This window comes from Ciconia boyciana, chromosome 1, assembly GCF_034638445.1.
Source record: "Ciconia boyciana chromosome 1, ASM3463844v1, whole genome shotgun sequence".
Lineage (NCBI taxonomy): Eukaryota > Metazoa > Chordata > Aves > Ciconiiformes > Ciconiidae > Ciconia > Ciconia boyciana.
Window position 1 is genome coordinate 150,833,874 of NC_132934.1, and position 23,278 is coordinate 150,857,151.

General features: G+C 38.3%; 1 protein-coding gene across 1 annotated transcript in view; it reads left to right on the forward strand.

Annotated features, from left to right (window-relative positions):
* Positions 1-23,278, forward strand: part of NCK2 (NCK adaptor protein 2) — an 87,882-nt gene that overhangs the window by 57,460 nt on the left and 7,144 nt on the right. The window contains exon 4 of the mRNA XM_072849774.1: positions 18,793-19,514. Coding sequence (XP_072705875.1) covers positions 18,793-19,514 — 722 coding nt within the window. The remainder of the gene's footprint in view (positions 1-18,792; positions 19,515-23,278) is intronic.

Here is a 23,278-nt window from a genome sequence, read left to right on the forward strand (position 1 = left end):
ATGTGGACAATATTTACATGATGTAAATAAACACATTTTTATTTATAGCCAACAAATGTGTTTAAGTTAAGGAACAGAGCTGTGTCCTAGCATATATGCGTGTTTACCTCCTTGATCTTAACAAAGCTGTGTGCTGCAGGGTGCTTCACTTCACTGTGGTGGCGACCGATGAAACGGTGTGAGAACAAAAAGTTTGATGGTTTCATGGCTGAGCCTTCACCAGTGTCACATCTTCCAAACCTTAGCCTTTTGCACACATGTACACGGGTTTTTAAATTCTGAAGGACCGTTATTACAATCTACTGATTCCCCTGTACCTTTTCTAATAGTTTTCTCTGTGGGTTGTTTGTTCAGCTGAGGCAAAAAATACCGTCAGGCAGAGCCTAGCTTTTTCTTTTGCAGTGACCACATGTACCTGCTAAGCATACAGAGTGCCAAGCACCTCTCATGCTCTTTTATGCTCGTACATCCTGTGACAGTAAGAAACTGCCTAACCCACAAATTGGCTCAGGATATTCTTGACACCCACCAAAAAAAGCTGGTGCTTAACAGTGTTCTTTTTTTATAGTTTAAGGGCTGTGAACTGCTTAGCATAATGAAACTTATGTCTGTGCTTTGCACTATGTATCTGTACAATTTTCTTTTTACCTTTTCTGAATCAGAGTCCTCAACTAAACTATAGTCTTTAAGCCTTGCTTGTCTTGTTGTACAGTAATTTCCCATTCAGAACAAGGAGAGCATGTGTCCTTCCTTAGAGGATCCTTTGTTCTGAGCAGCCATCAAGAATGCACTTCTATTTTTTAAACAAAAGCTTGCAAATTGCAAGGCTGATGCTTGATCTAGTGAAGCAGCTTTTGAAAGTTTTGCTGCGCCCAGTGAAACAAGTTCTTAAGTTCTCTTTATAGAAATATGTCTAATGTCTCATCAAACATGCCTCTCCTAAGATCACAAGAAAATTCACATTAAAATACCCGCTAGCCCAGCACAGATGGGAATATTAATTATAAGTCTTGTGAAATCTCAGGAGAGAAACAGCAGGCTCTTAGCTGCTTCCAGTGACAAGGCTAGCGGGCTTTAAAGAGAGGGACCCTCTGACGTACTTGGACCCACCTTTCATACTTGTGGCACTCCAGCAAGTGGTTGCTCCTGTGGAGATACACTCTTCCCTACCTCTTCCTTAATCAATTACATTTCCTTGTGTTCAAACATATTTCATCTGAAAGCATCGTTATCGCACAAATGACATAGCATGTTGTCTATGTTTGCCTGTAGCTATCTGCCTCTCTTATGCTTATCCACAGTAATTACTGGTGGTTGATTTATACTTACTTCCAGATACTCAATAAATATGAAAAGTGCCAGCCATAGTTCAAATTGTGGCAGACTCCATAAGAGCTATTACTATTTAATTAATAGTCCCCATAGTTGGCTGTTGAAGATGCATCATCTAAACAGTTCTTAATCCATGTACTCTGTGTTCTAATGGAAGTTTATGGCACCAGTTGATACATTGGTGTCTTGTACATAAGAAGCCTATTTGGCTTTGACCACCAAAGTTTACTACCTTTATGAAGTTGCCTTTATCAGGAAACCTTTTAATCTCATCAGAGAATGAAGTCATGCCTGTTTGATGCTGAAAACTAATTTTCCCAGAACTCTGTTGACTGTCATTAATTGAATCTCAGCCCTTGAATACTTTATTAATAGAATCCCATCAGCTTTACTGTTGTTTGGCTTGGGGTTAGTGGAAGGTTAATGAGCATGCGAGTACCTAGAACACGCAGCTTGATAGCTTAAAACATCAGCCTGTTTTCGTCAATGTCTTAAGGCTTCTAGAATTTCCATTGTATTTCAGCATTTTTGGACAAGAACATCAGCAAACAAAAATGCGTTCAGAGCCAACTCTTTTAAACGTGTCAGGTGCATACTAAAATGCTGATTAACACTTGTTTAGCATATGTTCATTAAGTCAGTTGCTTGTGGACTGAAAAACAGCTCAGCTCAAATCTCAAATGAGCCCCAGTAATTTCTGAAGAGATACTTTTGAATCATCCTACATCTTTTTACAAAACAATAGCCTTTTCTGCACCATTCATTTTGTCTCTTCCCTTTTAAGGGCTTACTCCATTATCATGTATCTTTTAGTCCTGTCATCAGGGAATTCTTCCAAAACTTTTAGCTTTCCTTAAGTGACTTGGAGACATTTTGAGACTTGTAATTTTTCTATTGATGGCTGTCTGTTTTTATCATTTTTCTGTTTGATATACGTTACTTCTGTGTTCTTAAATCTCTTTATTGAGTGAACTCTAATGGATACATAGCTACAACAGCCTGGTTTTAATTATGGAAATGTAGTGTATAGGCCACTTATTAAGTATTTTAAATGATTCATCTTCTCATTCCCTTTTTTGTCTTAACTGAGTGATACTGTGAGTAAAAAGTTAATGGCAATTTAGCCATTTCAAATTACTGTCTTCTGTTTGCTCATATTGAATGAAATCTGGTAATTATTACTATTCTTAAGGCAAAAACCAACTTCCAGGCCTGTGATTAAAATTTCATCTTCATTCATTTAATGAAGTTTAAAATAGTTTCCTTGTACAGTATTTCTTTTGTGGAGAGGGTATTTTTTTTATACATTTCGATTAAGTCTTACTAAGCAAGAGACCTCCAGCATGTATCTTCCTAACTGTAATTTTCTGTAATATAATTCTTCCCATGCACTGGGGATGGGAAGGAATTCCCATACCCATTTGGATGGAGTGGGTGTTTGCCAGCACCACCCCCAGAGCTGCCTCTGAGCACAGCTCCATGGGTTTCCCCTTCTGCAGCAAAGATGATCTCTACGCTTGCTGGCTCATCTCTGTCATACCAGACAGAAACCTTATCTGAAGGAAGCAAAAATAATTAAGAAGTCAGTTGTTTGTGTAAGCAAAATAAAACTTATGCATTTTTTCCATCCCTTTGCAAGTCATTTTCCTGGCAACAGCACAACTCCCCAGGCAGCAACCATGGGTGACTGATGCGTGTGATCCAGCAGCAGGGTGCCATTTTCATGGGAATACACGATTTTCTGAATGTTACTGCTTCTGCTTCACAACCAGCACTGCATAATAGGGATTTCTTAAAGGTGTCTGATCTTGCTCCCTTTAGTGAACAACCACATAAGAAACTTTGAAGACATTTCCACTCAGTTCTTGGTGTGGTTTAAACAGATGCCCAGCAAAAGAAAGAAGGTTTATTAAAAGGTATTGAAAGAGAGATTGGTCACCAAGAATACAGGAGATGTGTTTGCAAAATGCGTAGGAACAACAGAAACACTAGAGATGAGTGTTGGCAATGATGGCAGATAACAGTAATCTCAATAACATTTCACAGAGATGTTTAAGTTACACAAGAGACTCTTCAAATGACTTTATTAAGTTTCTGTAAGTCAGCAAAACATTGCAGTAACTCTTTAGTTTTAATTCACTCAGTATGCCAGATTTTCACGTGGAAAGTAAGAATTGCCAAATGCGATGTAAAGTACAGAAACCAGTCCTTACTTGCATCACTGTTCCTAGTATGTTAGTTCAGAAGTATTGTGAGCGTCCAGGAGTATTTCCTGTGTTTGTCAGCCTCCATGGTGTCTACCTGGGTCAGTCTGTAGATCCATGCAGCAGTTCCTGAGTGCTATATATACTGCTGCTTCCAGGAATCAATAGTTTTACAACTCTCCCCTTCTCCCCTGTTTTTATTTATTTATATGAAAAGGGTTTTTTCACATTTATAACTTCACATTTTCCCATTTGGGAGCTACTTAATACCACCTTCACCATGCCTTTCTGGAAATTGCCAGGGAAGTTAGCTCGTTTTTCTTTAGACAGTCACTGCTTAGTAACAAGCAGAAATGCAGAATAGGTCATTTTTTAACACGATGTTTTCTTTAACATTGGAAAACATTGTTGGTTAAGAGTTTTGGTGTACTTCCTTTTTACATACAAATATTTCGACTCAAATTTAAACTATTACCATCATAGTTCTGCATAACGTGGTCATGAAATCTCATTCTCCAAATAATTCGTCAATCTTTAACTTCTGGTGTGTGGGTTAGTAGTCTTTATATTTTGTTTTGGTTTTAAGGATTTTTTCTTTTTAAAAATATCTTAGTGCCCAATTTTGATAGTTCTGATGTGCTGTGTCTAGTAAGTTTAATTGTACAAGGTGGTATTTTGACATTCATCAAATCGCTTCTAAATCTTGTCTTGAGTACTGAAATTTGATGACTACTTAAGTCTTTCACTGGTGAAAGTTACTTACGTGACTCTAATTGTTGTGGTTTTTAACTGAACTGTTTCCAGTTCTTCAGCACTAGTTTTTAAAAGTGTAATCATGAGAAGCAGACACAGTATTTCTGGCACAGTCGTAGCTATAAATTGAGTCTTCCGTACTCTTTGCTTGATGAATTTGTGTTTGTTTATCAGTGAACTGCCTTAGCCGTATTAGCTGCAGGATCACAGAAAACACATGAAATTGGTAATATGACCAAGTACTAGTTTGAAAATATGTCTATTAGTTCTTAATTAGTTGTTTCCAATTTTAGTATTTTCTGGACACCATATGGGTGTAAAATTTACTACAGAATGAAAGAATGGTGGAAATAAGAATAAATATGGTATCATTGTATAATAAGTACACTGTTGTATAGCACAGCCTCTTAAGCCTTGTAGAGCTCATGTTAATAAAAACAGAGCTGCCTTATAAGACAAACAGAAGTTATTTTAATCTCTTTAGAACTTCGAGTTCCCAATATTGTTGGACTTCCTTGTCACAGACCTGTAAGAAATGCTAGTCTTTCCACTCAAGAGCAGGCATTTAATAAATTTGATTTTAAAAAATAAATAACCAACCAACCTTCAGAACTTTCTATAGTATGTAGCTACTTGTCAAATTATTTACCATATACAAATAATGATATATAAAGATTCCTAAGAAGGAATTATATGAAGTCTTTTGTTTAGCCAAACATCTCTAGTTGAAATTAGGAGTAAAATCCCCTTGCAGGAATTCAACACAAATAAAAGTGTTTTTCCTGTGTCACTTTATGTTGCTTTGAAGCTTTCTAGCTTGTCAGAAAATGTGGGCATTACAGCAGTGGCACATCTGTCGTGTCTCTTGGAGGACTGGATGAGGGTAAGTCGTCTTTATTGGCACTTTTAAGCAGTTGATATAGAGGAATTTAAGTTCATCTTTACAGAGAGGAAGTAGCTGAAGTGTTTTTATACAGCACAAATTCTTGCTCAGTTTCCTAGAATCTGTGTATTAAAATAGCTTATTCCATGGTTGAATTTGTTCAGCAGAAGCACTTTCTCTGCTGCACTTCATCCCGCTTTTTAGTTGCATTGCTCAAAGTAAGCATGTTTGTTTGTGGGGCAGCTTGGCAACAGTGGTGACTCTTCATCAGTGATGAAATTGAGGAACATGGGTTTTTGGTAGTGAGAGAAGCTGATGGGAAGTCTGTTTAGGTGTGGTGTCTTCAGTGGTTTGGGGGGAAAAAAAAAAAGCTGGAACAATTGCATTTCTTCCATCTTCACAGTAATAATAGATCAGTCTGGTTTCTAAAGGAACATGCGCTTAAGAAGGAAAAACATCTGAAATTGCAGAGCAGACTAATGCAAAAAAAAAAAAAAGCAACCCCAAAACAAAATAAACCACAAACTTCATGCTTTTTTGTTACCTGTAGCAAAAAGACTTGAAAGCAAAGAGAGTTGGTAAATATTCTGGAGAACTCAAGGTACAGAGTAATCCTCCTTTTACTGCTTGGTAAAAGACTTTTGCTGCCGGATGTATGCATCAGGCCTTTTATCTGATCTGAAGTGAAGAGCCAAAAGCAGCAGTGAAAGCAGAACCTGCAGCTTGTTGCAGTGCCCTCGAGCTCCAGTGCTAGCTGGTGATGGGAGCAGAAGTTTGCTCTTCTTTCAGTTTACAATTGCATGTATTATATTCTGCTGAAAGTTTGTTTTACATGAATTATTTATTGGGGTGGATTATTTAAAGGATTTGCTACTTCAAGAGTTTGAAACAGACCTATAATGGAAACCATCATGTGTCCTACCTTTCAGCAGATTTTTCTAATATGATGGTTGCAGTAAAATGTTGCGAGGCTGAAGGCGTAAAGAAATCTTGCTGGTTTTAGTCCATGTTGAGTGAATAAATTTGTTCTTTGTATCGTATTTCATCCCTGGAAGCATTTAAAAGACGTTTGGATGAGGTGCTTAGGGACATGGTATAGCAGTGGTCTTGGTAGTGTTAGGTTTACGGTTGGACTTGATGATCTTAAAGGTCTTTTCCAGCCTCTACGATTCTGTGATTCTGTATTAGAAGTTTTGTGTAATAGGTACTTCTCTCCCCCCTTCCCACGCAGTATGTCTGTGCTTGGAGGTACAATTTGACATTTACAGATTGCAGAACGAGCCTTTATTTTACTCATAATTATGTTTTGAAAAGATAAAAGGATCGCCTTAACTCAATGTGGCTGCGTGTACTGGTGTCTCTGATGGTATTACTTCCCTCAACTGTCACCTTTGAGGACCCTTGGTTTTGCCCCTCTCTGAGGCAGTTATGTTTCAACATGTAATTGTGTTTGCCCTTTAATCATGTTTGCCCTTAGAGCAAGCCCAAAAATTAGCTCCCAGGGTAGTTTCATCGTTCCCTATTAAAGAGTCACCCCACTGCCGGTAGCTCTTCCTACACCCAGTTCCAGCCATGGAGGCAGAGCCTTTTGCTCTCTTAGCGTTAAAAGTTTGTGTCTGAACCCTCAACTCTTTTGATGTTTCATTTTTTCCATAGAACAAAATCCTTTAGGCAATCTGCTAATTATGTCTTGTCTTCTGAGGCAGTGAAAATAGAGTAAGTTTTTTTTCCAAGTAGTGTCTTGTACTGGACTGCTTGCATCGTGTTCCCTTCTGTCCTCCTTTCCCTCAGGTTCCTGGGAGGACCCAAGTCTGCTGAGGCAGCAGAACTGGGGCCGCGGTGTGGGTCACCGCATTGCACCCTTCTGCCTGGGTTGGACCCTTCCCATAAGCATGTGCTTATGGGGGGATATGGTGACCACAGTTCTTCAGAAAATGTGGTCTCTGTGCGCTCTGCGTACTGTCCTCTCCTTTAGCTTCATGTCGTAGCGCATGAAGGTGGTAGTAGAGAAGAAACAGTTGACAGTAGCTGATTTTGAGGTCTTGCGTATACCTTGTTTGGTGTGTATAGCTAGGTCACCCTCATAAAGACCAAAGTAAGATGGCCGGCAAAAGTCAATAGCCTGTGTATGTACTCTCGGGGACACCATTTTCCAAAGAATTCCAGTGACTCAAAGGACAAGTGATTTTTCTATATTGAAGTGACAGTGGCTGCTCTTCCTACTATCTTAGCGTCACCAGGGGATTTCTTCTCATTTGGATATGGGTATTTCCTCCAATATGCATCCCTAAATAATTCTTTCAATATTACTGTATCTTTCTTTTTGAAGCCTTGGGCTGTCTTGACATTTGATCTTCCAGGGTCTTTCGGAGTATTAATTTGTTTCTTTTTCTCTGAGTGGTTCCACTCGGGTTCCATTGCTTTCTGTTTCTCAGGTTTTTTGAAGATCTGAACAATAGGTGGCCATTCTGTGACATGTTTTCATACGGCACAAACAAAATTTCTAAATTAGCATTCATGCAAAAAAAAATTGGGCTTTGTCTTAGAATGTACAAGAGAGTATTTCCTTCCTTTTTCTGAGTCTCAAAAATGTTTTGTTTTGTGGAGTCTAGCTATAAAGCAGGAATCGAGATGCATACAATGTGTGCAGACACCCAGTATAAACCTGCTATGTGAGAGAAACTGTCCACCTCTTGTTTCTGAGGAGGAGGGTTCCAGTGGCAGAAATGGCTTGCTTTGAGAGTCACTTCAACGGTAAACATGACTGTTTACTGACAAGTAGTTTTTGTGGTCTCAACAAACAGATTGGGACAGACACGGTTCTTAATGTGAATGGGTGTGCAGGTTGGCCAGGTGGACATTCAGGGGTGCTGTTTCTACTGGGTGACTATTTGTAGCTGTATTTTGCACTAGAAAATTGATTTAGGACTTTGGCTGTAGACCATCTAAACTATACACAATCATTGCCATCGCTCCTGTTTAGCAGCCTTTGGGACCTTGTAAATGAAAGAAAATGGAAAGTGAAAGAAGAAAGAAATGGAAGATGTGTTTTGATGTAGTGAAAATGCCATTGTTCTTGTACATGGGCTCTACCAATTTACAAACCTGTAAGGAATTTTTAATTGTTCATTCAGGAAGTTGTTCTCCAGAACAGGAGCTAGATTTATTACTATATTACTTACTAATTCATTATTGAGTTTTAATCTACAGAAGAAATTGGTTTAGTTTGTGAGTTGTGGAATTTTGTGTGTTGGCTGTGAGAGCCAAACCTCAGAGGAGACGGACTGTTTTGTTAAGCAAGCCATTTTCCCCTGTTACTTCCCCTTCAGTGATGGGGAGGTCTGGTTTTGCATATGTAGTTGCAAATAACCTGAGCGCCCTTGATTGATGAAGCTGCGGGCATTGCAATTCAGAGAGGAAGTTAGTAAAGAAAAGGTGGTATTTACTTTGCTTTCATTTCCTAAAAGGAGCTTTGAAAAAAAATTGCAGTATTTATGACAGGCTTCTAAGGGTTCTGAGGTTTCCAAAGAAAAAAGTAATAAACACCTTAAATTTTCTTGTAACATGGTATTTAATGTTTGAAAACATTAGTATAGTATAGCATAGCATTGTCATTCTGACCTTACAGTAGAATTACTAAGGCTTTACATCATGCTTGGTGTTGGTATGGGCCAACTAGAATAAAACGCTATAACCACAAAGAGTAGCTGACCATGTTGCATTCAGGAGGGACTGTCTTGAGCTTTTTGATGCCGAGAGGTTGCCCTTCTTTAGTCAGTGTTTTCATCGTTGTCTTCTAATGCATTTCTTTCTGTTGAAGGACTGTATAATTACTGCTTTGTAATTTATGTGTTCAGGTTTGGGCTTGATGATCTGAACTTCAATCTGTATTTGTAACACCTATTAAGCCTTTCATTTTCATGTACAGTATTGAGGGCAAATTTGAGAAAACAAGAAGTGAAAAGACCAAGTTAGTACTATAATCGCCCGTATCCAAAATAGAATGATTCTGTCTCAGGTATCTGGAAGAGTCTTTAAATTGGAGGGTCATCATCTTACATTCATGGTAGTCTACTTTGTACTTGCTGTATTATTTATTTTTAAAAAAATAAAAAATTGAATGGGTTCATGTTAGCAAGTTGGATTTGTATCCAAAGCTGTCCTGTGCACCTCTTTTACTTCGTATAAATGCTAAATAGCTCAATATAAATTATCTTTCCGTCAAATGCTGGAGGAGGAGGGGGCACATAAGCTGTTGTATATTTACTGAGGGACAGGAGCATGTATTGGGGTAGACAGTTGGATATTGGAGCACCTCATGTCTATTTGTCAATATTCTGTTACTGTCTGTGAAGGAGAGGCGAAACGGTGTAGCTTTCCTTCTCTATGTCAAGGGAACGGAAGGCACTGGGAAGTCCTACAGGGCTACTGTGCCGTCTTCCCATACCTTATAAATCCATTCTTAGAATGATAAGGCTGCCTTAAGTTTAAGGTAGTGCTGGTTATTTTTTCTTATCGAGGTATCCTACAAAATCAAGAGAGCATCATTAATAAGATTATAAAGTAGGAGGAAATATCTTTAAATGATCTCTATTTGAAAGCAAAGACTGTGTATTTAAAGCAAGCTGCCTTCAATTTAAATTTGTAGACAGAAATTGGAACCATAGATCTTGAGAAACCCCATTCATTTTATATGCTTTCTATTTGAGATTGAGACAGCTGTTTTCCTGTTCCATAGGGTATTTAAAATCCCAAGGCCATTTTAAATTTGCCTAGTAAGACTTCATCTACTTCACTTTTCCATTGGAGTAAGAACATACACAAGGCAGTTGATGGAAGCCTTTGGATCGTGTGTTTGACGCCTTTGAAAAACTGTCCACGTACATCTCTGTAGTACATCTTTCATTTTAACCTCTTGCTCTAAAATGCTCAGGGTACAGGAGACTCATTGTCTGGTGCTGGAATTTGAATGTACCTTTCCTGATAGGCATGTTTAACACAGTCTAAATTACAAGGATTAATGCAGTAGTTGTTTTTAATACAGTTGTTGAGTTGATTTCTTTATGGAAGCCTCCATACCAAATAGTGTTTGATGTATGGGAAACTTTGACACTACTTTTTCCTGTATTTGAAAAACATAGTGATAAAGCAGCCTGGTTGTTGAAATGTCAGAATTTCACTTTGACATTTAAAGAAGAGTTTCCATTCTCTGATTTGTTCTAGTGTGGCTTTTTTTGATATTGAGCTTCTTAAAGAAGATACAGAAATGAAGCCTTACAGCTCTATTAATGACTTTTTGTATCACAAATGCAGTTGAAGATTTCTGGAATTTATAGCAGTGTCCTTTAAAGAGTGCTATTGATGGAGATGTTGCTTCTAAAATACTAACTATCCCATATGGATCTTGGCCTTTGAACATTTGCTTGGAAACTGGACGTGTAGGTGGAGGGGGAGAAGAAGGGGTGGGAGGTTGCAGACTGAAAATGTGCAGAAATGTTTGTGTTTTTTTCCTATGTAACAGAAGAAACTTCAATCTGCTGAATTCCTTTTTAATAAAGAAGCAAAGACAAGTTAATTTAAAATTACAAAAATGATAAATAACATAAAGCTAAATGAATGTCTGATCCAGACATTCCAGCTGTCAAGAAGTTATGTGTTTATCTCTGTATTGAGTGAATTAATTACTTAATTTACATCATTTTATGGGGTTTTTTTCTTAAGAATTTTCCTGAAAAGGTAATTATGTCTTTCTTAATACAATTTCTTTTTGTTTTAAAAAAGACACTGTACACTTTGCATATTTATTAACTGTATGCATTAATGTGCAATATAATTCAGAGCCTTAATATTAGGAAAGGAATAAGTTATTTGGTAAACAGAAAAGGATCTTTTTTTTAACTGCGTATGTGTGAAGCCAGATGGAATTAAAATTCTAATAAAATGCACAAGAAAAGTAATGATTTTTAAGTATCTTAAATAAAAATTGGCTAAAATGTTGAATAAATGTTACCTTTAAATAAAAATGGGTTTTGATAAACTTGTTTCTGCTCCATCTAACACAAAACCGTGATTAGTAAATAGAATGAGAATTTCTGGTTACCTTGTCTTTGAAGATTTTTAGAAATAGGAGAGCTCTTCTGTAAAATTTGGTTTCATATTTGGGGGAACTAAAACATATTTCCATCTTAGCTGAAATTGATTTCTTAACTTTTATATAAGTCACTAAACTTAACAGAAGTTATTTAAAAAATGTTTTTTCTAACTCTTTCAAAGATGACTATTATTCAGTATTTGAACAAGCTCTTGCTCTAGGTATTTACACCAGCAGTTCTCCTAGCTTATTTGTTTGACTTCCTTAAATTTCTCAGCCTCAAACTTGTTTTGCTTGAATGTTTCAGCTGTTTAACGGAAGTTGTCTTAATAGATTATAGTACTGTTAAATTTTTCAGCTGTGTAATGCCTTGTTTCAATTTGAATTATAATGGGTTTCTTTCTAAAGAAGAAAAACATTATTTTAAAAATCTGGTTAAAATTAAAATATTTTCATAAAAAACGTACTGTACTTATGCTTTTTGTGGTGGCTTCTATGATCATTTTTTTAAACCATAAAGCTAGCAGTACTGTTTAAAGCATTTTACTTTAGAAGGAGGGTACACAAATTGAGATGCATTAAAATTTGTATGAAAAATTTTACAAGTAACTGCTTTTTTTTTTTTTTATTCAGAGAAGAATGGCCAGTAATGTAAAGAAATTTCAGTTACTGGGTAATTTCTAATGCCAGTGAAAGATCCTTTTTTAAAATTATTTTTTCCCATAAATAAATTTTAAATTACGCATGTTACATTTAAAACCCATGCTTTGACAGCCTGCATGAGAGTTGTGGCAGCGTGGATAAGATTTAAGGCAGAAGTTGAAGGAGCTGTCTCCCAGAATTTTCTCCCTTTTTCCTCCTCTTTTCAATACCTTCGTTTTTACATGTTAGTTTGCTACCAAATAGCTGCGAACTCCAGTGCTGAAGCTGAGCATTGCACTGCAAGGCGTTGCCATCCACTGCGAACTGGGAAGTTGGGCAAGGGTGTTATCATGTGCACAAGGAGGGAGGTGCTCAGCCCTACAAACCACAACCCCAGCACCGCGGCCGGGGGCCCAGGGGCACCACGGTGCTCCTGCTGACCCATCAAAATCAGCCCGGCCTTGCATTCATCTCACTAAAATCATGCCGGTTAGTCAGCTTTTGACAGAACCGTGCATCACGGGTTGATAACCTGTTTGCAGAGCAAGTCTCTTTGGGGAAGGCATGGACGGTTTGGGCAACCTGGGGGCTGGTGGGGAGCCAGGAGGTGGGAAGGCAGGGATCCTCACTAGCCCTGCCTGCCTTTCCAAGTGAGCAGAGCATCAGGTTTCTGTTTCTGGAGGATTTAAAATAAAAACATCTACAAAGCTTAGTTTAGAGAGAGAAAAATGGAGCATACAATTTTTTACCCACCTTTGTTTTTGACTGTACGTAAGTGTGCTTTTAATTCAGCTCTAGTATCAGTTCCTGTGTTTTGACTAGGTGATACAGCATAATTTAGGTTTTTAATTGAGAAAAAGCTTTTTGCATTTGTAAATAGACTATGAAAGAAAGTAGCTGGCAGTATTTGATGTACTATTAATTCAAGATATCTATTTGATGACCCCTATCATACTTGAGTTAATTTTTTGCTGATTTACAGCTTTGTAATAATGTATAACGGATGGAAAACTAATTCAGACATAAAAGGTTGAATACATGATACAAAAATCAGTTCTGACTTGTTATGAAAAAGAATCTATGAAGATATGTAAATATAGCAATAAAAGAAAATATACAAAAAGTTAATTTTCTAATTGCCACAGGGAGAGGGAAGGTAACAGCATTACTCAGCAGCATTTGTTGTTATATTTCCAGCTGTATATTTAGACTTAAAACTAGCTACTCCAAAAGTGATACAGGATATTTGAAGGACACCATTTAGTAGAAATCTAGTCCCTTAAAGAGGAAGTCATTTCCAAGAACTCAGTTGTCTTGAGACACTTTTGTTGTTGGTTTTGCAGTGGTTTTTATAGTTTAAAGGTCACTTACTTTGGGCGGGGGGGCTGTCCTTCCTTAATTGCTCTCAATATTTTAATAAGTTGCTGGAGACTTCTTAAGCAGTTGTACCTGGCATATTTAGTGGCACGGTCTCTTTCATTGAGTTCTGGATTGAGGAATTCTGTTTTGGAAATTGTTTAGTGTTGCCTTTATGATTTCTCAAAGCAACACAGTTTTCTTGTATTTCACCTTTTTTCTGAAAGGCCTTTTTTTTTTCTTCCCCTATGAATTTGATTTGATGTGCAGGTAAGCTACAGAAAATATTTTTGCTCGTGATTTGTTAAAATCAGAGAAGCTTTTAGAAAAGATAGGTTGGGAGAATTCAGATGACACTAGTTTCACTTGCCAACTATTTGTCAGAAATTGGCTTTGGGTATTGACTGACCTTTTTTTACATACAGAAGATGGGAGAACAGAAAAGTCAGTAATCTGAGGTATCAAACTTAAAATTCCTTTGGAAAAGAAATGCAGCTGTATTTAGTCTGTTTAAAGTTAAGCTCCATATGAGAAGTAATAAATTTAGGGAGCAGTCTTGGGAGGGGGACGCTAGACAATTTTACTGCAAATATCTTCAGTGTTCAGTGCATGTTATTCTTAAATAGAACTTAATAAAATAAATGTGAGTATGGATAAGCCTGCAGAGATGCATTATACAGCCACGTCAGTGAATCTGTTCTTTCACCTCTGGGGATGAGCAAGAGCAGTTAAAATACAAAATGTGGTAACTCTTCAGTTTCAGGCAAGGACACCAGCTCACAGGAGCATGGAAAGACTCATCAAGTAAGTCTTCCTAAAATTAGGAAAAGATACCTGTTTTGTAAATGGGCTTTTTCTAGTAAAGGTGGTATGTAATATAAACCGTAATTAGCAAATGGAATATGAATTTTTACTAGTGGCAAAAAAATCCCATTCTGTACAAGTGTTATGTATGTATTTGATAAAGTATGTATTAGGATTAAGTTTTAAAGATAATTAAACTTGTTTATCCTGAGCACCAATTTGCATAAAGACTGTAGCTACGCAGCCTCGTTTCAGTGCCTTCATTGAAGGCAGAAGGAGAGATAAATCCTTTCGGTTTTAGCAGGAGAAGGCTGTGCAGTCGGGGCATCTGTGCTGTCTGACAGGCGGCCAAGCTTTGGGACAGGAGCGTGGCCAGCATGGCAGAAGACACAGGTAGGGGTAGGGGAACTGGCACTATCGCAGCATCGGGCCAAAGAGGCCAAAGAGGAGCGACCAGCAAGAAATTCCACCACTTTGGGGTTGGGGGGAGCTCAAGATATTGCCTGGGGGAGCTTAAGGAGCACGAGGTGGGAAGGCTGGAAGTGCTGCAGGGAGAGGGGGCATTGGAGGTGTGAGCTGGAGGACCTACTGGTACAATGGGAAGGCCATCACGGGGACAAGCTGGTAACGAAAGGGTGCAAAGCTGGGGTTTGCACAATGGGGACTTAGAGACAGGAAGCAAATTTGTAGGAAACTGGTCTTCCTTCGGCCTGCTGCTCGCAAAACAAGCTATTCTTTAGAGCAGCAACTGGGTGAGGAAAGGAAGAGGGCACGAAGTAATACAGGAGGCACATTTCTGGGTCTCCCTAGGACTAACCTCGGGGCCAGAGGATTTCTTTCACTGCAGAGAGAAGGAGGATTTGCAGTGGATCCCGTCTCTGGAAATGGTGCTAACCATTATTTTTTTTTAATCTCTGTAATATATCCACCTAAAAATTAAACCTACTCGCATCACTTGGCAACTTGTTGTTAAGAATGGAAGTGAACTAGTTTAGCGTGGGTCAGCTGTAGATTGTGAACAGTGTTATTTCCTGCGAGATGCCATAACATAAAACAGGCTTTCTGCTGCTTTGCAATGCTTTTCCTCCCACTCTTTCCCCCTCACTTGAAAGCTAATCCATTGCTTTAGGTTTCTCCTTACAACAACTAGTTGTATTACAAAGGATTACGGCTTCAGGTGAACTGTAACCAATGAGTCAGAATGGGAAAATACAGTTGTATTTCACTAGTAGATAAGTTTTCATTAAAACAAAGACAATAAAAATGCCAAAATTATGACTGCAATCACAAGTATGTTTGACTCTTCCAAATGTGACTCCCAAAGTGCTTGAATATTTTGTTTTCCATGAAATTGCTTTACATGGGTTTCATTCCATTTGGACATAAGAATAGGGATACCCTTGCAAATAGTAGTAAGTCGATATTTCTGTTAGTAGTGAGTAATGGCAGTGTTTACTCTGAGAGATGACTCATGTAGATTGTACTTTTTTTTTAATGGAGTTGTGATTTTTGTCATAGATGTATATGAAGTTTATAATCATCCTAACTTTATTATTGCTTAGCTATGACCAGCCATCCTACTAAATTATATTTTTAGACTTGTTTCCTAAGGAAATGAAGCTTACAGTAGTCATGCTGTCACAGTCAGCTGTCATCGTCCGTCCATCTGTCCACCCTTGATAACTCAGCCAATTTTAAGCAAACTTGACAGACTGGCAGAGATAAAATAACTAGTTTTCTCCAACTCGGAGCCTGGGAGGGTCATTGCTGGTGTCCCTCACTGGAGGAGAAACGAGAGCAATCCCAGCTCTTTGCTCAGTCCGGGCAGGGCTGAAAGGCGGCGCAGCGCCGGGCACTCTGCTTGGCTGGCCAGCCCAACGAAGGTAGGGAGGGCAACACCAGGGGAGACGGAGTATACTTTGAGGGCAGTTTGGAGATTCTAGTGGGTAGCTGGAGGTATGAGAAGGACCCGGGGGATGCCAAGGCAGTCATATGGTAAGGGGGCTTATTGTGGATCCTGCAGGAGATAGGGGAGGCAGAGGAGGAGTGGTGCGGCAGGAGGTGTAAGGAGAAAAACAGGAACAGATTTCTTTTGTTCTGCTCATGGAACAACTTGTTTCCTCTTCTGTCATAGATGCAGTTATGAATGTTGTAACCTCACAGAAAAAATGAGTGTTAGCTAATGTTGTGCATGCCCTTCACTGTGCTTGGCTGCAGATGGGTCTCTGCATAGTTAGTTACCTTGGTCAAACCAGCTGGAAGCACAATCTTTGGTGCACATCAGTGCTACTGCAAAAGGCAAATCATTACTATGCTGTCAGCCTTAAAAAGTTTGGTTACATTAAACGTTAAGCTTAAACTGAAGAGCTCTGACAGCCTTTATTGATAAAGAAAAAAAGTGAAGTTTCTGATTCCCCCCCATGTTGTTATGGTTTGTGTTGAATGGGGAGGATAGAAAGGACCATTTAAAATGTCAGATGCAGCATTGGAAGGTTTGTGGAAAAAGATGCAACTTGGGAAACTCCAAGTGAAAGAAAGTGCTTGGATGATAACCTTTTGCTAAATGTTTAGACACCTTTATCAGACTTCAGATTTTTCTTTGAGAAATTTGTTTCTTTCACCTGTTTGTCAACATTTTTTTCTCTAGATACTTCAGTTTATGGCATTCTCTTATCACGCTACATCCCCATATTTCACAGTTATCTCTCTGCTCTGATTTTCAGCTAGTTTTCTCCTGGCCAGCTACTTTGTCATCTGCTGTTTTCTTTTAATTTTATTAGTTCTGCTGCTGTAATTCCAAGAAGAGGTGCTGCATATCTCCATTACAAAGCACATCAAAACTTAAGCTTTTAATCTGGAAGGTTCTATCTCAGTGTAGGGCTTTATGTAGAGTGAATCCATGGAAATACAGTTGCTTGTTTTCCATGAAGTTATAACAAGTAATTTCCCCCCTTTCCTAACAGAACGACCCTTAAGTTGTGTTTGTTTATATCACCCTAATTTAATGCTCCCAAGTTCTGATACATCCTTGTCTTTTGGTTGAAAATGATCTCTAAACTGATGAAAATTTCCAGCCTTGGCAGAGAACGGAGCCTGGCCAGCTTCTGATTAGCGCTTGCTTGGACACTCTTTTCCTGCGATTGTCTCCCCTAGTACAATAAGCCGCTCTCCCTCATTTTGCTTGAAGTGCAACTGCTGGTTCTCGGCTGAAATGATGTAGTTAGAATGACATAAGGATGTAAGCAGGCTCCGACAGGAAGCAAGGAGCTGCTGGGGAAGGTCAGGAAACACTTTAGGATCATTGGAATTTTCTGCTGTCTTCTGAAACCTTAAGACTGTATTAATTAATGTATTTAACCCTTCTAGTTAGCAATCCCTGCGTGGCTGCATGTGCACTGTTTGTGCTGTACAGCTAACCCTGTGAAATAAACCAGGTAGTTTTGCACTGAACAGCTTTGCCGAAGATATTCATTGTATATGCATGTACATATATATGTATATATATTAAAATAATGAACACTTTTCAGCAGTGGAGTGGCCAGATTAAGTAGTCCTGTATTGTTAAAAATTAAATAGCATGTATCTCCTTCTATCAGATTATTTGAAGAAACAAAAGCAAAGTCCTATTTTTTTTTTTATTCAATCTGCCAAATCAGTGTGTACTCATTGTCTCAACTGAATCTCTTGCCTACCAGCAAGGCTCTAGGAGCACAGAGAAAAGTACAAAAGCTCCTATTTCTGTGTTGGTTTTTGCTTTCTGTCCCTTGCATGACATTTTGGGTGTTGCTTCGTTTGTGCTATACTGAGACTTCATCTTTCGTTTTCTCTTCAGAACTTTTATAAGTGAATTGCACAAGAGAGGGCTACTTGTTCACTTTATCTTTCTGTTTATATATAAAGCTTAAGCAGTCCTTGCTGCAATTTGAAAAGTACACCAAGTGTGTTGTGAAGTTTTTCTTCTATATTTAAACAGACATTAGCATGGTTCCTCTGATTAAGAAAAAAAAAGTTATATATTTAATGTTATTGTTGTTTCTTCTGTACATTGTATTTCATGCTATAATTAAAGCCATGACAGTACATCAGAATTTACAGATTATAGGGGAACGTATGCAAATAGTCTTCCTCAACGTCAGGTTTGCGCTTTTACAGTATGTGATGCTGTGTAGATGGAAGAGGTGTGGATTTCAAAAGAGGGCTTGCAGTTGGAAGGAGTTGCAGCTGTGGCTGCCTGGGGACTGACGGAGGAATGAAGAGAGCAAAATGTAATCTGCAGAGAAACTTAAGCTTTTGTTGCTGTGCTGGTTTATTTTTGTAGATTTTCTTCCGTGTTTTGCTTGAGCCAAATTAAAGTCATCACTAAAATTAAAAGGCATGATCATTTGGCTGGATTTTTAAGAGACCTAACAGCAAGCTGTGCAACCGTTCCAGTGATTAGCTGTTCTCCTAGTGAATAAACCACTGGTTTTAAGTGTGTTAAAACTCTGGTACTTCTGGGAAGGGAAGAGAGCCATTATAATGCTCCTTACCTAATGGTGCATCAGCTGGATGTTAAAGATAATCTCTTAGAGCTGTTACTGTTTCCTGACTATGTAGCGTTACAGAAGAGATCTCCATTTAGCAGTGTTGTTAAAGTGACTAAAGTGAGGAGCATGTCACCAAATCCAGCGTTTGCAGTCTGGGGACAAGCATTCCGAGTGACCACTTTACATTTCTCTCTTCAACAGGTTTGGGAAAAACCAAGAGAAAGACAAGCGCGAGAGACGCCTCACCCACTCCTAGCACGGACGCAGAATACCCATCCAACGGCAGCAGCGCCGACCGGATTTACGATCTTAACATTCCAGCCTATGTGAAATTTGCCTATGTTGCGGAGAGGGAGGATGAACTGTCCCTCGTTAAAGGATCCCGAGTAATTGTCATGGAGAAGTGCAGCGATGGCTGGTGGAGAGGTAGCTACAATGGACAGATTGGCTGGTTTCCTTCGAACTATGTGGTAGAGGAGGTTGAGGAGGCAACTGCAGATTCACCCAGCTTTCTCAGCTTAAGGAAAGGCGCTTCCATGAGTAACGGCCAGGGCACCAAAGTACTCCACGTTGTTCAGACACTGTATCCATTCAGCTCCGTCACAGAAGAAGAGCTCAATTTTGAAAAAGGGGAAACGATGGAAGTCATTGAAAAGCCGGAAAACGACCCAGAATGGTGGAAATGTAAAAATTCCAGAGGGCAAATTGGTCTTGTTCCTAAAAACTATGTAGTAATCATTAGCGATGGTCCTACCATTAACACTTCCCATCCGCCTCAGATAAGCTACACGGGACCATCTTCTACAGGACGGTTTGCTGGAAGAGAGTGGTATTACGGGAATGTTACCCGACACCAAGCAGAATGTGCCCTGAACGAAAGGGGAGTGGAAGGAGACTTCCTTGTTAGAGATAGTGAATCTTCGGTAAGTGGTACTCAGCCCTGCAGGCTTTGTAATACCCGATGCTTGGGTTAGCAAGCATGACCGTTAATGGCTTCCCTATCTGTAGCAAAGGGCTTTTCACCCTTAAAGAAGCAAGCAACGCTTCAGCGTTACCAACCGATATGCTTACTGTTTGTGAGAATTGGTCTGTTACTGAAATGCAGTGACATTTACACTGAAGTTTTAACAGCTGTGGTCTGTATTATCCAGGGTTTTTTAATTAGTGGACAAGCAAGTAAATATTTCAGGCTTCAATTTGACTCTTCGTGTGTTCCTCATATGCAATCCTCCTCAAATTTACAGTGCTACAAGATAAAATAATTCTTGTGAATTGCAGATTTGGTCATTAATTTGATTTTAAAGCTGATTTCAAATGGGACCTTTGCATTGGTCAATTTTGTTCTGCTTTTAATTGAATAATAACCTAAGTTCTTTAAACTATTGGTTAAAATCACATTTTAATGTATTTTTGCTCTACTTAGATTATTTAGGTTATAATAAGGTAAAGTTATTATAGTATCTAATTGTTAAGATTATGATACACAACAGAGAGGGTCAAGTCGGCAGCTCATATGCTTTGTAAACTGAGCCTTGATGACATCAGAGGGATATGAGTAATCCTGATTAGGCATCATTGTAAAGTTTAAATTTAAAATTACACTGAAAGGCCTTTCATATATGCTGAGGCCAGAGAATTCATAGTTAAAGCACTCAAAATTTAATTATCCCTTGACTGTGATTTTGAAAAGGTGACAGATTTTAATAATTCCCTAATACATCTTTCAAAAGCTACCAAAAAAAAAAAATCAAATCTGAATTTGTGATTAGGGCTTTTCTGCATTTATTGTTTCAATTGTAGGGCCATTCCATGAAGACAAATTGTTGTTCAGTAGATGTCTCCATCTAACTATTTTGTTGCTTCATGTATAAAAATTCATTATTAATATAGTTATATTAGCTTAGTCTTCTAATTTGAGCGTACGATACTACTAAAATAAGTATACCTTATACAGCTATGGACATCTATCTCTATGCCATATTTGTATCAGGTTTCACTGTGCCTGTATTTAGGCATGTAAACCAGGGCTATCCTGGTTTACAACGTAAATTGCAAATAAAAACTAAAAGCAGTGTCAACTGCATATAGTTTGAGCCATAATATGGTTTTTAAAAGATTTCTTGACTCTAATGTCTTCAGAAGGCTGTACTGATTGCATATATCACTTCTGGTTAGAACTGTGGTATTCTTTATCATAATTGTCTATAAATTGGGGGAAAGCTGTTCCCGTATACCATTCCTCGGGTAAATAATTTCAGTAACTAGCCAGTAGTAGGTGTTGGCATGACTGCACGCTGGAAAACAAAGAACTTGCTTTAAGTAAGGGGGAGAATTAAGCTTGAGCTCAAATCTGGAAGTAAAGATTCTTTTAGCTCCCGATACTTTTTTGGAAGCATGTTTCGCATTTCATTTGCTGATTCCGTTCTTCCTAAGTTACAGTTTCAGCTGCTCAGAAGAGGTCCCAGAATTAAGTCAAAATTTGAGGTAGTATTGAGGCAGATTCATTAGGTAGTGCAAAAGGATACTCTTTAGTGGACAAGCAACTAAATATTTCAAGCTTCAATTTGACTTTTCATGTGTTCCTCATATGTAATACTAAAATTTGGGATTGGCTGGCATCTTGGCTCTTGGCAAGGGAGGTGAACAGAGGCTTCTAGTGACAGCAGAACAACAGCTGAAAGACAAAGAAATTGTTAATTCTGTAGGTTTTTCTAAATCTAAATAAAAATTTGCATTCTAATTTTTGGAAAACATTAGCAGTTTATTATTATTAATGAAGTTAGGACTCTCGTTATTCCCCCAAATTTTTACATCATATGTAACATTATTGACAATATATAATCCTGTAATAGTCCCAAATATTTTTTCTGGATACAGTATTGTCTGATTAAATTTCAGGCATCTTTCCTTGATGAATTTGCTCTGCAGAAGACATGATAGCTGTCAAACTACCCTTTCTTTGAAGCCCTGTGTCATTGAGTTCCTATTTCTGCTCTTAATTAACTGTAATTATGAAACGAAGGCAAGCGCAGATAAACCAGGGGAGAACAGGAAGAATAATAGAAATTTAGAAAACATGACTGAGTTACAGAGGCTGAGAGGAATTAGGTTTGTTTAGTCAACAGACAAAAAGACTGAGGTGGGGCATACAGTCTTCTAAAATGTAGAAGGCCACTAGAGGATTATGGTAATCATTCAATTACAGTAGTTCAGCTGTCTCTTCAAGGTAGCATCCTGTCTGGCAGGGGCAGGTGGGTATACTGGATGCGGTGTACCCTTGGTGTGCTCATCCAGCAGGTAGAAGCTCACTTTCAGATCTGGATGCTGCATTTTGGGTTATCCTGAGACAGTGGCTATCAATTTTCTTCTGTCTTTTGGGAAAGTACCAGAAGGACAGTTTGAAAATTAATACATTACTTAAAATACAAAAAATGTGCAGCCATTTCTCAGCGCATGCCATGTCACAGTGACCCCTGTGCTACAGCTTGTTTCTTTGCTCTTAAGAGTCCACCTCTGGAGTAAATGAATTCCCTTGAAAGGACACAGTAACCTTTTAATTTAATACGACATAACACTAAACACACTTGTATTCAAAGCAGTTTCAGATTCCCTGCCTGCATTGTTGCTGGGGAAATTGTTGCCTGTGGAGCACAAAAAGATTTATTCAGAATGTGGTCTTCAAGTTGTTTCCAGCATCTAACACTTACTGGAATTCCAGAAAATTTAGTCAATTCATATTACAGCAAGTTTTTGCACACACGCAAAAAAAAAAAAGTGCTAAATTGAAGAACTTATCTTTTTTTCCCTTTTGTAATCTTGATCTCGTCTTGCAGATCTTGTATTTGGGGGTTTTTTGAGCATTGAGAAAAACTGTAGTTATGCATGTAAATGTCTCCTTTATCTTAGTACTACTTGAGAGTTTTTGTTTTTATTAGGTTTAAAGAAATATTTTACTACATCTCAGACTTTTGTCTTCCCTAATCTTTATATATCATACCATCATATAATTTGTTTATGTATGTGAATTATAGAAGCATTGGGGATTGCTAGTTTGTTTTTTGGTTTTTTTTTCTGAAGTGCCAGGAGTGATATAATAAGTGAATGGGCATACTTGATAGCATTGGGAAAAAGATCATAAAGAGCTATTTCACACTTATTATGTATGGAACAAAGAAAGATTTTAGAAATAACTCCTAAATTCATGACAGTTGCCGTATTTCACATGCGTGACTACAGGTGCTGTTCACGCTGTGGCTAAAAGTCACCAGGAGTGTCTGCACGATCAGAGCGAAAGATCTTGATTAGAGAGACTGGACTGAACAGAGCGAGATCGTCAGCTCTCTGGTTTGCTCATCTTTCCACCAGACCAGCACTTCCCATTACATTGTGTTATGAACCCACCTATTAAAGCTGTGGATGCAGGGGTTATTCCTTTCTAAAAAGGCCCATAGATAAAACTGTGAGTCATCCTGCTAATCCCGTGTCTGGTTTTTGACCTGTTTTAGGGTTTTCTATAGGCTTCCATCACCATAGTTACAAAAAGTCATCTGTATAAAAGTTTCCCTTAGATTTCTTTGAGTTTTGCTCTTGTTACTGAGCTATGAAAAGCTCTCCTTGGATAAGTGAAGGTTTGTATTATCCTGTATTCACTTGATGAGACTGTCATGTTTTTCCATTTCAAATTTTA